This window comes from Pituophis catenifer, unplaced genomic scaffold (assembly GCF_029215685.1).
Source record: "Pituophis catenifer annectens isolate HBS135680 unplaced genomic scaffold, rPitCat1.0.hap2 SCAF_2, whole genome shotgun sequence".
In the NCBI taxonomy this organism is placed as follows: Eukaryota; Metazoa; Chordata; class Lepidosauria; order Squamata; family Colubridae; genus Pituophis; species Pituophis catenifer.
Genome location: NW_027256882.1, coordinates 125,116,869 through 125,131,966, shown reverse-complemented (window position 1 = coordinate 125,131,966; position 15,098 = coordinate 125,116,869). Strand labels below are relative to the sequence as shown.

General features: G+C 42.0%; 1 protein-coding gene across 1 annotated transcript in view; it reads right to left on the bottom strand.

Moving 5' to 3' along the window:
• Window positions 1–5,953, bottom strand: part of CFAP52 (cilia and flagella associated protein 52) — a 32,030-nt gene extending 26,077 nt beyond the window's left edge. The window contains exons 1-2 of the mRNA XM_070934493.1: window positions 5,869–5,953; window positions 2,656–2,855 (exon numbers count right to left, since the gene is read on the bottom strand). Of these exons, the coding sequence (XP_070790594.1) occupies window positions 2,656–2,855; window positions 5,869–5,950 (282 nt within the window). The 5' untranslated portion in view covers window positions 5,951–5,953. The remainder of the gene's footprint in view (window positions 1–2,655; window positions 2,856–5,868) is intronic.
• Between the last annotated feature and the right edge of the window lie 9,145 nt (window positions 5,954–15,098).

Sequence of the window (15,098 nt, the reverse complement as noted above, 5' to 3'; positions counted from 1 at the left end):
AAGCATTATTGGCTACTAAATCAAAACCTCTTAAAACGATTTGCTCGAAGTCATACCAACCCTACGCTAGGAAGTAATTCAGAAATTAGTATTGAACTAAACCTGCCTTTCCACCTAACAGATCCATAAAAGACATTGTTCAGAAGGCAGTCGTTTCTCCTTTTCTACACTGGAGGTGGGAGAGCAAGGGGTAAAATTCAATTTCCCAGGAAAGATGTTCCAGAATTTGGTTAGCTATACTGTACTGAAAAAGGGTAATTCTTGCAGGTTTCAGAAAATGGGGTAATTTTAAAGAAAATCTCTGTTGTTGAACGTGTTATTGTATAAGTTTACATAAAAGAGATGTTGTTCCTCAGTCACTCAGAGCCAAGTTGCTTCAAGTTTTAAGAGGTAAAAGCAATGCCTTGAACTGTGTCCAGAAAGTAACTGGTGAGGACTACATATATAATATCATTCTGGTGCTGTGTACAAATCAACAACTGGCTGCATCAGTTGGACCTTTTAGATATTCCTCAAGAATAACCATCTATAAAATACATTACAATAATCTATTACAAGTAGTCTTCAATTTACAGCTGGAACCAGACTTTCCATTGCTAAGCAAGATGGTTGTTAAGTGAGTTACACCCAATTTTATCTTTTTCCCCACAGTTGTTAAGAGAAACAACTGCAATTGCTGCAATTGTTAAGTGAATCATAGGATTCTTAAGTGAGTCCAGTTTCCCCCATTGACTTTGCCTGTTGGAAGCTGGCTGGGAAGGTCACAAATGGTGATCACATAAACCCCGGATGCTGCAACTATCATAAATATATTCCAGTTAGAAAGGACTAAAAGTTTTGATCATGTAACCATGGGGATGCTGCAAAAGTCGTAAGTGGAGGAACTGTTCATAAATCACATTTTTCAGTGCTGTTGCAACTTTGAACAGTCACTAAATGAAAGATTGGACTACTTTTAGTAATTACCTACTCAAGGCATGGATTAATTGTAGGTGAATCTGACCAATCCAGGAACAATCACAGTTGTCACATTAACTGTAACATGAAAAAATGCTTCTTCCCACAGTTATCACTGGCCAGAAATAGCTGAAAATAAGGGAACACCTTATTTCAGGCCTACTTGTCAGTAAGACAAATCAAAATATGCTGAATTCCCTTGATGTTTTAAATCAGCCATTGGCGCTCTTCAACTGTCATGCTTTCTCTGCAAAACACTATTTGAAACTAATAATCTAGTTTATATTTAGACAATTAAAATGTAATATCTAAAATCTAACACTGGCCTGACCCTATCAGCCGATATATAGATAATGCAGCAGGATTTTTCAGAAATATTCTGCAGGTGGTCCTTGTTTAAAGATCATTTATTCAGAGCCCATTCAAGCATACAAATGCCCTAAATGAATAGTAGTTACAGAGTGGTCCTTGTAATAATGTTGGTCACAGCGTCACAATTGCCATTTCTGATTTTCTTTGTTGGCTTCCCACAAGCAAAGTCAATAGGGAAGCTGGCAGGAGGATGCAAATGTTGGCAACAACATGATGTCCCTGCTTAATGACCAGCAGTGATTCATGTAATGATGACAATTGAAAGTACCAGAATTTTCATTGCTAAGCAGCATGATCACATTAGTTTCGTTTCGTTTCGTTTATTTGATTTGTATACCGCCCTACTCCCGAAGGACTCAGGGCGGTGAACAGCCAAGCAATAAAATATATAAATACACAAAATTTAAAAACCAGATAAAATCAAATTAAATCATTTTGGCCCGGACAGATTAAAACACCCCAATAATTTAAAAACAGATTAAAATTTACATATTAAAAGAGGGAGGAGATTAGGCCAAGCCCGCTTGATGGAATAAAAAGGTCTTCACAGCGCGGCGGAAGGTGCGCAGATCCGGGATCCTCCGTATCTCTGGGGGAGCTCATTCCAGATGGTAGGTGCCCCCACAGAGAAGGCTCTCCCCCTAGGGACCGCCAGCCGACACTGTTTAGCTGACGGCACCCGGAGGAGTCCCTCTCTATGAGAGCATACTGGCCAGTGGGAGGCTATTGGTGGTAGTAAATAACCAGGTCCTAAGCCATGGAGCGCTTTAAAGGTGGTAACCAAAACCTTGAAGCGCACCCGGAAGACCACCGGGAGCCAGTGCAGCTTGCGCAGGAGAGGTGTCACATGGGAGCGCCATGACACTCCCATTACCACCCGCGCGGCCGCACTCTGCGCCAGTTGGAGACTCCGGGTACTCCTCAAGGGGAGCCCCATGTAGAGAGCATTACAATAGTCCACATGATTACTTTATAATCACATGGCTTAGCCACAGACATGCCAACTCCAATTATCATCGCTAAGTGAGAACTACCTGTACTTGTAATAGTGTGAGACCTAATTTGAGGTCTAAACAGTTAATCAGAGTTGAAAGATCATCCTTTAAAACATGGGTGTCAAACTTGCAGTGTCACGTTGTCGTCATGTGACATATTGCAACTTTTCCCCCCTTTGCTAAACCGGAGGTGGGGGTGGGCAGCGCATGACGCACCTGGCCCACGGGCCGCGAGTTTGACACCCCTGCTTTAAAGGATCATAGTTTTTTCTGTTTAAACACTAGCATTCTTTAGGAATCAAATACATTTTTAAAGAAAGCTTTTATCCACCTTAAAGCCCATGAATGTGATCTGACCAGAAGCCACATAACTTCCACTTGGAGAAACTGTGACACAGGAGACATTGTTGGTGTGACCATGTAAAAAATCTTGACCCGGAGTGTTTATGCTTTGGATAATTACTGTGCAACCCAGTGGATAGATAAGATGCTCTCGATCTGGATGGCAGATGAGGCCAAAGGGAACATGTCCTGAAAACAAAAGAAATACAATCATTATTGATAGAGGAAGAACAGCTAACATCTATATACTATTAAAACTCTGGTGTCTGTAATCTTTAACTGGGCAAAAGGGTGGATCAGAGGGCAAAACAATTCCAACCAAGGTATCAAGTAGGCTAATTTACAGAATGCATCCATAATTGAAATTATGCAAATTTTATAAAACGTTTTATGATGTAAATATTATCGTAAAGCATTTTATGACATAATACAAAGTGACTAAAAAAAACCTGGCGTGATCAGGTTCTGATGTTTGACTGTACTATACAGTTCATGGGCTACATTCAAGGCAGAGACTGAATATCTCTCTGAATTTTAACAATATTTCCAGAGAATGCAGCATGTTAGTGCTCTGTCATTGTTGAAGGCATTGAGAATCTGGTAATGTAATGTTTTTGAAATGAAGATCCAACAGATCATGCTTTATCTAGTTACATGCTATAATCAAGCATTTATGAGGTAAAATTTTTGGAAACTTAAAGTGGTTTCCCACTCATCAAAGTAGCAAGAGATTTATTCATGCAATTCATCAAGAAACTTTACAGCTCTCCATTTTTTATCAGTGCTCCTCTATTACTTGCTAATGCTTTCTGTTTTCTGATATTGTACTCTGATTCTAACCCATTCTGCTATCTTTTATACAAACATTAGAGAATAGATAATGTTAACTTTTAAGGCAGAACTTTGTGTTCATATCTTTTTCATTCATATAGACTAGCTCAAAATCTTCTTTCTATATGGCAGAGATCTTGGAGTCAATAAGATTTGGTTCTTAGCTGTTTTACATTAAAAATATTATTTTTTACTATAAAATCAATAGTAGTTCTGAGAAAAAACTGATATTCCATTCCACATCTTCAGCCTCAATGCAGGGGTGAAATGCTGCCAGTTCGGACCGGCTCGGGCGAGTAGGTAGCGATGGTGGCGGGCAGTTCGGAGAACTGGTAGCAAAAATCTCTGCCCCCACCCCTCATGCCCAGCTGAGCCGCGCAATCATCAGAGCCTTTTTTTTCTTTTAAATGGCTCTGACCAGCCAAGCTCTGACGATCCCAGTTGAGTTGCCTGCTAATCAGGCAACTCAGCTTGGATCGCCAGAGCCATGTAAAAGAAAAAAACTTTTTTCCTTTTAAATGGCTCTGACGATCCCTCCCCCTCCCCCTCCCCCCCTCAGCTTGCTTACCTTAGCTGCTGGTCGCAACGCCTTGCTGTAATCCCTGCAATCAATTGCATCAGCAAGCAACTGAATCTCCCTGCCTGCAATCAAGCAGGCAGGGAATTTTGGACTTCAACTCCCAGAATTCCTCAGCCAGCAAAGCAAAGCTAGCTGAGGAATTCTGGGAGTTGAAGTCTACAAGTCTTAAAGTTGCCAAGGTTGGAGACCCCTGTTCTATTGGGTAAGTTTTTTTCCCCTTTGGGAGCTTTAAAAAAATAGTTAATTGGGGGGGGGTTAGTTCTTTTTTTTAGACCTAGCCATTTAAAGTTTAGGAAATTTTAAATTTTGCTGCTTTTATATAAAAATAAAAATAAATTAAAATAAAATAATATTTGTGCAGCTTTCTGAGATTTAGTGTGTTTCTGTAGTGTTTCGCTCTAACTACACAAACACACAAAATCTCACAAAGCTGTATGTGGAATTTTGTGTGTGTAAAGTGTGAAAGTTGTTTTTTGGGGCTTTTTGTGGCTGTGTGAGGTTCCTGCTTGTTGCAGGGGCCATTTTGGGTCTAGCACAGCTGCTTTTACATTATGGGTGAGCCAGTTGTGTTGTGTTGTGTTTTGTAGGTTAAAAAAGGGCAAAGAAGTGCCATTGACTTGGCCATGCCCACCTTACCAACAAGCCACGCCCTCCCAGTCACCTTACCAACAAGCCACGCCCACTAATTAAGCCATGGCCACAGAACCGGTAGCAAAAAAATTTAGATTTCACCCCTGCCTCAATGTAATTACTGTATTGACTAATGCAGTATAGATATTCAAACTTCCTACTCCAAATGTTGACTATTGTTCCAGTCAACCTTCCCCCCCCCAGTCTTATATAAAGTTGTAAATATTTTCCTTTTTTTTTTGTTCAGTATGTGAAGTACTCCCTTTGTAGAAGAGATAGCCACTTGAGTTTTCACAGTTTCCCTAAGATTTTATACTCTAGAAAGGTGACAGAGTATAAGGAGCCTTTTTTAAGCCTTTCACCTTAAAAAAGTGCAACACCTGAAAATAAACGTTCCTTTTTTCCAAGTCTTTAACTATAACAAATTCTGCACAGGATTGCAAAAGGAACTTGAATGAAAAAGGCAGCAAGTTTAAATGACTTCTACAGTACCAATAAAGAACCCAAAATCCCAGATACAACATGTTCTTAGTAACCTGCCAAGCTTAAAACTCTACAAAAGATCTGTACAAAAGGACCAACATAAAATTGCCTTAATAATAATAATAATAATAATAATAATAATAATATGCCCAAATCATCTTTCCTTTAACCTTCTGAAAGCAAGATAATAACATTAAAACAATTCATTTCTTAAGAATCAAATCCCAGCAAGCATCAGAATAATCACAAGGAGGATGGCCATTAATTGAAAGAGGCACTCAGATTTGGCTTGTTTTGAGCTATAGTCAAGGTAAACTTTACAGTCCGGCTCTTTCAATGTCAAATTGAAACTCAGATTTCTCAATCCTTCCCTCTGTAAAGGAATACAAACTATTTAATGCACAGATTTTTATGTTAGATTCCGTCCATGAAGTCCTTCTCTGATTCAGCCTGAAAAACAGTTTGGACAATTACAGCCCACCAGTGCAACATATGAATACGGAAGAGGGAACACTTGAGCATGGGCAGAGTTCTTTTGCTTTATGCCTGGCAATTACAGAGATCAACTTTCAGCGGAGTTCCTAACGGGCAGGATGGGAGGGGGCTTTTTCTCACAGCAAGGAAGTACCGTTACTTCCCTGGTTGCCATCCCGGTCTTTCCCTCTCTGCCCCCGGTACCATTGAAGCCAATGATCGCCTGAAGCTGAAGGCCCTCTAACTCGTCCGCCGACTCCGCTTTTTCGTTCGGGACAGTCGCCATGTCGCCGCCGGCACTTAAACACTGGCTTAGAGGTTGTATATACCGGTCGCTATGGAAACCGCGCAAGCGCGCAGGCCTCAGAGGAGGCGAGGTTCTCGGGGATGCTTTGGAAGCCGAGATGGAAGGGGCGGGGCTTCTCTCGTTTCTAGGCTACAGAAGGAGCGTGGAAGAGGTGGGATGGGGTAGAGTTTGAGGGAGCGGCGTTCCTGCACTTTTCTGTGCGTGCTCGTAAATGAAATGAAGTAAATTACGAGTTGCACTATTTTCATTGTAAAGACCGCCAAGCCCAGCTCTCTCCCCCCCACCAAATTCTTAGGATGGATGCCCGATCCCCAGAAGCATTTACTGGTTTCCAACCTCATTTTAGATTTATGGTACACAATGGCACAGCAGCGGAGGAAGCAGCATCAGATCGTGGGGAGAGAAGTTATTAAATTAAGTAGGAACGTACAAGGAGAGGGAGAAAAAAAGGAGCAGAAAGTTGAATAAGAAAGGAAAAAGGAAAAAAGAAGAAATTGGGGGTTGAGGAGGAAAACACCAGCAAAACAGCAGTGCAGCGAATGAATGGCTGCACGCTGAATCGGAGGCAGCCAGCAACAGAGAATGATAGATCCAAGTCAGGAGCCCAACTAAGCAGCCCAACATGGAAAAAGAGGCAACTGAGAGCAGCTGAACGGTGGAAAAGAAGAGAGGCTGTTGGAGACAGCGATCTGGTGAATCACAGTATATTTAATAATTGCCTAGACCCCTTACTCCAACCTAGGCAGCCTGGCTCGAGGGGGGGGGGGCTGCCAGGCTACCCAGGGCTCAGCAAACTAGAGGCAGCCCAACTACAGCAGCCCTCCCCTTGCAACCTTCCAGCTTGGCAGCCCACCCCAGTGACCTGCCCCAGGTGGAGGAGTCATAGCACAGAGGCGCACCGAGTTAAGAGAGCTCTGTTCTCTAAAGCTGAGTGGCCGCCTGAGCAGAGCAGAGCAGACAGCGGAGCTGAGTCAATCAGAGAACTGAACAGCAGGCCGAGAGAGCTGACCAGAGTGAGACGAGGCCAAAAAGACCCAGGCACTGAAAGACAGAATGGAGCTGGCAGAGAAAACAACAGGAGAAAATGTCCGACAAGAGGCCGGAGCAGCGAACGATGGAAGTGAAGGCAACAAACTAAGCCTGAAGCCCCGATAGGCAAGGAGGGAAGACCCCTGTAGAGAATAAAAATAAATACAGGACACAAAACAGAAAATAAACGATAGATAAATTGGTCAATACTGAGGACAAGAGTGGAACATTAGAAATCAAGGAAGCACAGGATTAATAAGACCAGTCAAATAAATAAGGCAAATCTTAATAAGGTAGGGATGAATTGGAGCTCAAAAACTTAAAAAAATATAGAGAAGAAAAGGATAAATAAAACTAATAGTATGTTATCAACTAGGAGACAAACTCTGCAGCAAGTAGGAGATCAAACAGATTCCTAACCAACCTAGCTGACAACTTTGTTATCCAAAAGGTAGAGAAGGGAACCAGAGAACAGTGAGGACAATTAACCAGTGGAACAGCTTGCCTTCAGAAATCATGGGCGCTTCATCACTGGAGGTTTTTAAGAAGACAGCCACATGTCTGAAATGGTATAGGGTCTCTTGCCAGAGCAGGGGGCAGAAGACCTAGAAGACCTCCAAGTCCCTTCCAGCTCTATTCTATTCTATCTCAGCACCCTATGTCAACCCAGCCAGCAGGCTGTTTCTAGGCTCTATGTGTTGTGAGAGGTCCTTGGTGTTCTCTGAGCTTGGTTGCTTTCTTGCAGACATTTCATTACCAAAACATCATCAGTGCTAGTGTGTTTTATAGATGTGATTCAGCTGTATGATCATTGCCCTAAATTCCATTACGCCATAGTTTACTTACTTTTGTTTCATTGGGTAAACCAGAATGAATTGGGATTATGTTAAAATGCTGAACCAGAATCATTTAACATTAAACCAGCATCAAACCAATCACTTGGGGGTTAAGGCAGATTGTGGACCATCTGTGGTACAAAACCAGTTTGCTTCCTTATGGTTTATTATACACATTATGTATTTTATTGGATTTAGAGATTGCCCCACTCCCAGCAACTCTGGCAGCTTACATTTCACAAGTGGGAAACAATAAAATGAAAGAAAAGGGAATTTACGTCTGGAAAACAAAACTAACAGGCTCCAGTTAGCCTAACTTCAGGCCTAGGAGTTAAGCCAGGTTTTCAAATACTTGCACAGCAGCTGCCAGGAGGGAATTCCTGATCTTCCAGGATGATGCTGTTTTAGAAGGCAGATGCTGCAATAGAGAAGTTCCTGAATCCTAATATATGGCGTGGTTTAATTGAAGCATGGCGACTTGGCCCAATCATGTTGGATGGACAGAATCTGATGGAGATAGACAATCCCTCAAATAATCAGGACCAAAGTTCTCTCTAGATCAGGGGTGAGCAACTATGACCCTTTTATGACTTGTGGACTTCAACTCTCAGAATTCCTGAGCCAGCCATGTTAGCTCAGAAATTCTGGGAATTGAAGTCCACAAGTCAAGTCAAGTGGGCCATAGTTGCCCACCTCTGCTCTAGGTGAATTGCATCCATAAGCCACTAACAATCAGTGGGGCTCACAAAGCAGCAGGAACTCATGGGCATAGCATGGCATGCTCATTGCAGCCCGTTCCACTGTATTCTGGAACACCTGTAGCTTCTCAATGGTCTTCAAGGGCAGCCCTAATTACAGCTGATGTGGCACACCATGAAAAGACATAAGCATGGTTTACAAATCACAGCTAAACCAGAACATACATTTATTTATTTATTTATTTATTTATTTATTTATTTATTTATTTATTTATTTATTTATTTATTTTATTTGCTGCCCATCTCATTTCAAAAGACTCTGAATGGCTTACAACATAATAAATATTAAAAACATTAAAATCATCAAATATAAAATGACAGAACAGACAAAATAAAACCATTACATGATGGTGTATAGTGAATGAAACCATTATAAAATAGAATCATTATATTATCATTATTAGAAGAATCATTACCTAAGCATACAGTAGATATTTTGTCTTGAAATAGGGATAGTAAATCTCTGGCTTCCTCTAGAAGCTATTCCCAAAGGAAACAGCAGCTTGACCAGATGTCTTCTAGAAGTGCTAGGTCTTTATTTATTTATTTTATTTTATTTATTGAATTTATATACGTCCTTCTCCCCGAAGGGACTCAGGGTGGTGAACAGCTGAAAATTTAAAAACATACAATATAAAAGTTAAGATGACTAAAAATAAATTAAATTAATCGGCCTCCCAATTTAAAACCCCAAGGTAGACAATTAAAAAACTAACCCATAAAACCTATTCAGGCCAGGCCGGCTTGCTCAATAAAGAGAAAATTTCCTCAAAGATCGGCAGTTTGGAAATTCATTTATTTTGAGATAGCATCGAAACCTAACACAGGGCCTTACGGAAAGTGCAGAGATCCGGGATCAGTCGTATTCCGGGAGGTAGCTCATTCCAGAGGGCGGGTGCTCCCACAGAGAAGGCCCTCCCCCTGGGGGCCGCCAGCCGACATTGCTTGACTGACGGCACCCTGAGGAGGCCCTCTCTGTGAGAGCATATTGGCCGGTGGGAGGTTATCGGTAGCAGAAGGCGGTCTCGTAAATACCTGGCCCTAAGCCATGGAGCGCTTTAAAGGTGAGAACCAACACCTTGAAGCACACCCGGAAGACCACCGGGAGCCAGTGCAGCTTGCGCAGAAGATGTGTTATATGGGAGCACCAAGTCATTCCCGTAATCACCTGTGCGGCTGCATTCTGGACCAGTTGGAGCCTCCGGGTGCTCCTCAAGGGGAGCCCCATGTAGAGAGCGTTACAGTAGTCCAGGCGAGAAGTGACGAGAGCATGAGTGACTGTGCATAAGGAATCCTGACTCAGAAAGGGGCGCAACTGGTGTATCAGGCGAACCTGATAAAAAGCCCCCCTGGCCATAGCCATCATGTGCTCTTCTAAAGACAGCTGTGTGTCCAGGAGGACGCCCAAGTTGCGAGCCCCCTCTGTGGGGGTCAATGACTTGCCCCCAATAGCCAGCGATGGCACCTGCTGGCTATGCCGGCATCCACAGCCACTCGGTCTTGGAAGGGTTGAGTCGAAGCCTGTTCCTCCCCATCCAGACCCGCATGGCCTCCAGACACTGGGACATCACTTCAAGGGCATCGTTGGGGTGGTTTGGGGTGGAGATGTACAGCTGAGTGTCATCAGCGTACAGATGGCACCGCACCCCAAATCCACAGATGATCTCACCCAGTGACTCCCAAAGTTCTTGCTAATTCATTGCTGATCTTGGCTGTTTGTCTCCAAAAGGAATTTCTCTTCTGTTGCTTCGTTTTACTGTAAGTCCCCCCCCCAAAAAAAAAATACTTAGTGTGTTATTTCAAAAGCTATTCTGTGCTTTTCTAGCTGGCTAGCCATACAACCCTTTTAAATGAGTTCACCATTTGTCTCAGGTTTAGAAGATCACCTGGAGAACCTCTGGAGCAGGATTCCCCAGATCAATGCCATGCACTCCTACCTAATGCACCTTAGGACTTTGGGGCCTGCTGCAGCTTCTGAGGCTCGCCATATCGATCAAGCTCTAAATAGACCATCTTGGTCAAGCTGCTGTTTTCTCCATATTTTTATGGAGGGTCGCTAATGGGAACGTAGAAGGTAGCAAAGCACTTTGCTGGGCTCTTAACTATACTTAACAGTCAGGAACATACCCTTGGCTTTTTTCTATTCACATGACAATAAGCACTCATATGGAAGGAATGATTTGCCCTGAATTGCTGTATGCTGTATCTTCCCGTCTTCGCTTGCTCTCTTTTTCTTTCTCTCCTGCTTCCATTCAGCTCCCCTCCCTTCCTCCTAGCAACAATGGGAAAGAGAATCAAACCCTCCTTTTGATTTGGCTGTCCTACTTTTAGGTAAACTGCCACTTCTTGCGTTTCCTAAGGCAGGGCAGGCATCCAATTGTGCTATCTTTGTTAAATGCTGGCATGTGCCTGTGCCCTACTTTATGAAAGCATTTGGACCTGTTTAAATGAAGGGAACATTTTTGCCTTAGGAATCTCTGCATGCTCTGAAGAATCTGAATTTCTCATCTCTTCCCTGACCAGGCCTTGGAACTATTATTATGAGTTGATGTCTTGATCAATTGATGATTCATTCAAAGTGACATTGGAGGCTGACTGGGCAGGACTCTGTTTCCCCTGTTTAGTTCCTCTGCTTGTCAAATGAGCATAAGAAGCCTTGCTTGCTTTGTCAGAGCAAATGGTTTTGAAATGCAACAGACCCAAGGAGAGCATAATATTGTTCGTTTCATCCATAATTTGTTTGTTAGCATTGATGCCAAGGAAAGAAAGTCATAAAGGAACAGCAGTGAGTGGCAGCTGACAGCAACAGGTGGTTATATTTACTGACAAAATGCAAATTATAGAGGGACATTTGGTATATGTTTTAAGAACCACTTTGGTCTAGTGGTGGTGAAGGCACTAGGCTAGAAAACAGAAGGTTGTGAGTTCCAGTCCTATGACAGAAATGAAGTCAGCTGGGTGATCTTGAGCCAGTCCTTCTCTCTCAGCTCTAGAAAGGAGGCAATGGCAAATGAAATTTTTCTGAGAAAAATTGCAGGAATTTCTCCAGGCAATTGCCAGGAGTAGAGAAGGAAAAAGAGAAGGAGAGATAAAGTGGTAAACATTACATGGAAGGGGAGAGGCTAAGAATACTCCCCCACCCCCAAATATGGCATTGGAGCTGGCATTGCTTAGATGTCTTACCTATTCAATTGTCTCAACCTGTCCGAGCTCAGTGCACACTGAGTTAAAAGAAGATGTTGCTGTTATCGACCAGGTATTTTAATTTAGAAACTGTTTTCTGAACATTCCAAAAACACAACCATACTTCTTTCAAAATCACTCATCAGCCAGCCTACAGAAGGGGCCAATACTGTGCACTTAGAAAGATCCATATAGCACTCATTGTCAGGACTAAGGCCATTTAGGGTTTTCCCACTATCTCTGAGTTAAGGTGCCCACCAGTGCTGGGATTCAAGTAATTTAACAACTGGTTCTCTGCCCTAATGATTTCTTCCAACAACTAGTTTGCCAAACTGCTCAGAAAGTTAACAACTGGTTCTCCCAAAGGGGTGCGAATTGGCTGAATCCCACCACTGGTGCCCACCCACATCCTTATGTTAGCACAAAACAATAGAGCCCATTAAATTTGTTGTCCATGATACCAATACCTAGCCTACTTCTATTGCCTCTGTTTTAAGTCATTGAATATTCTTGCCATTATCTTGTTGCTTATTGCTACAGGCATGCTAATTGTCCCTTCTGGTGTTGCTTTCATCTCTTGTTAGTATATTGACAGCAAGAACATCAGTCTTCTAGTCATTGCCAGAGGAATGGGTCTCACTTCAGGACTCTGCCCTGGATGAGTTGGTGTGTGTGTGTGTTGCCGAATGGGTGTGTGGATTCCAGCTGTTGCTCCCTGCATGCTGATCAGGTGTTTGGCAGTCAGCAACAGCACAAAAGTGATGGAGGGAAAAAAAAGTGCCTTCAAGTCAGTTTTGACTCCTGACAATTGCCCCCTGCCCTTTTCTCAGCAGCGTTTTTCAGAAGTGGCTTAACAGCTCCTTCTTCCTGGGGATGAGAAAAGTGAGAAGGCCAAGATCAGCAAGCTGGCTTGTGACCAATGCAGGAGCAGAATTCCATCTCCTAGTCTTTAACCACTATACCAAAATAGCTCTCAGCAGTGAAGAGGTGTGTTTGTCTATGTGTTAAAAGCGATCCATCCCCAGTATTAAATACATTAGCTATGCCACTGACTCTACCTATGTTCCTTAGGTTGGTTTGTCCTCCCCTGTTCCCATGCTCCATTTGGATAACTGCAAACCTAAAGTAATGTGAAATCATGAAATACCAGAGTAGATCTGGCCTTAGAGAGGAAGGAGGCAGATGAACCTAGTTCGACTAACGATTAGATAGTGTTGGAAGAAATATCCATCTGGTTCAGTTCCAAGCCAGGAGAAAGACACTGGAAACACGGAGGCGGATTGGAAAGAGTGTTTAATGATGAAGGAGAACCACATGGATGGTTCTAGGCACCTGACCACATGGAGCTGAGAGAGAGGGGGTTTTATACCTTCTCTTGGGCTTTGAATTTGAGCTTCCTGTTCCTGTGCAAGAACATGTATTCTATTTGCTGTTATCAGATTCCTATGGGGTCATGTTTGTCTGAGCTCCCAGGCTTGGTTGAAGTTTGTTGGGTGATGCAATGTCCTTAGGAGATTGTGTCATGTGGTGAGCTCTGCTGCTAGATGAGTTAATCCTATTATGTCCTAGAGGGTCATGTCTTAATCCCATCATCCCAGAGCTGGAGAACTTTTGTCTTGTAGATAGGCTGGCCCAGTCTTTCTTAATGGGCACCAAATATCTGCTGGGGGCAGGGAGCTGCTTTCTGTCTTTAAAACATGTTTCTTCTTTTATCATCCAGGGAAATATAATATTTTGGCTTTTTTAATATTTCCCAAAATATTTCATTCTTCTAGGAGAGCAGTGGGTGGTAACTTTCTACAATAGCTTGTCCCTTCTTTCAAGGGGTGGGGTTGATAGTGGATTGAAACTGACAAATATAGAGAAAATGGCAAATATGCCTCAAACATTATAAATTTTAATATGACAGGAGAGAACAATAATTAAATACATGGTAAAATTATAGGCATTAATTTCTTTGCCTTTTTCTAGCCACATTCTTTGGACCAGTATGTAGAAGGATACTCAAAAGGCCAAGTTGAAACTCTCAGGTCAAAATATTCCTGGTTTAAATAGCAGCAGTGTTCCCACAGCACACTTAAGCAGCCACTTAAATATTTATTGGCTGCCTTTGATAATATGCAAAAATTGGTAATGTTCATCTTGATGTCAGTGGAAATTCAGAAAATGGGTTAATTCAATAACTAAAATATACCCATTATGTGTACGCATTAATTGAATTTCTGCCTGGTTGTTTTGCAATGTAATGATTTTTGTAATCTTTCTGCTCAAGGATGAGCATGTTGAGATCATGGCTATTTCTTAGAGAATGAACAGAAATGGATGCTTTATTTGCATATTTTTCCTGGAGCTCTTCTCTAGACCATATTTGATGGATTTCCTTTATTAATAGTTATCCCTGGATTAAAATCTTCACGGCCTCAGTGATGGCCAGACAGACTGTATCATTGTTATATTGTAGTTCATTTTCTCCTTTTCTGAAAATGTCACCTTGGGATGTATTGATCAGTTATGTGCTCAGTAAATGGCAGAGGAAGCACAAGAACATGAACTACAATTTGAAAAATGAAAATAGACAGCAAACAAATCTTCCAGGGATAAAACAAACAAACAAATGAACAGGAAAGATTCTTGTAACTGCTGAAAGACTAAGCAATTTATTGTGGAATAAACTTTCATGGTCTAGAATTGACTTTCCCTCGGCACCATGTTCGGTTTATGATGCACAAAGTACTGTTTTATTGGATAGACCCTAAAACTTATTATATGTCATGTTCCTCAACAGTCAACATGTTCTGCGCATTGACTTGAATGGTCGTGTATACACTGCTCTTATATTTTGAATACCAATGATGTTTGCAAGTGTCAGATGGCAGGCATACTATACTGCTCTTTCCTTTAAATGCACATCTCTGACAACAGGAGCCATGTTTGTTCAGCAACATTTATTCATCATTGAAGACTGAAAGGAAACTGAAATATGGAATGACTGGCAGACCCAAAGGCCAAAGACAATTTTACTTTCTTTCATCTTTAAAGCAGGTGAATTGGGCAGACAGGCTGTGCTGTTTGTGTCTCTAATGTAAAAGCATTAACTCATGAAAGGAAAATTCTATTCTTTTTTTTACAGGAAATCTTTTCCTGACATTTCTTAATGTAGTACATGCCAGATGCGATGCTCAGGGGCCATGCCGATAAAAGCGTGTAGTCTAAAAATAGCCCATTCAGTTGGATGTCTTAGTTCCTTTGTAAGAGCTTCTCTGGCACCTTCAAAGTATTCTGAAGTCTTGCTGTGACAAGAGGGATAAGATCTTAACTCGT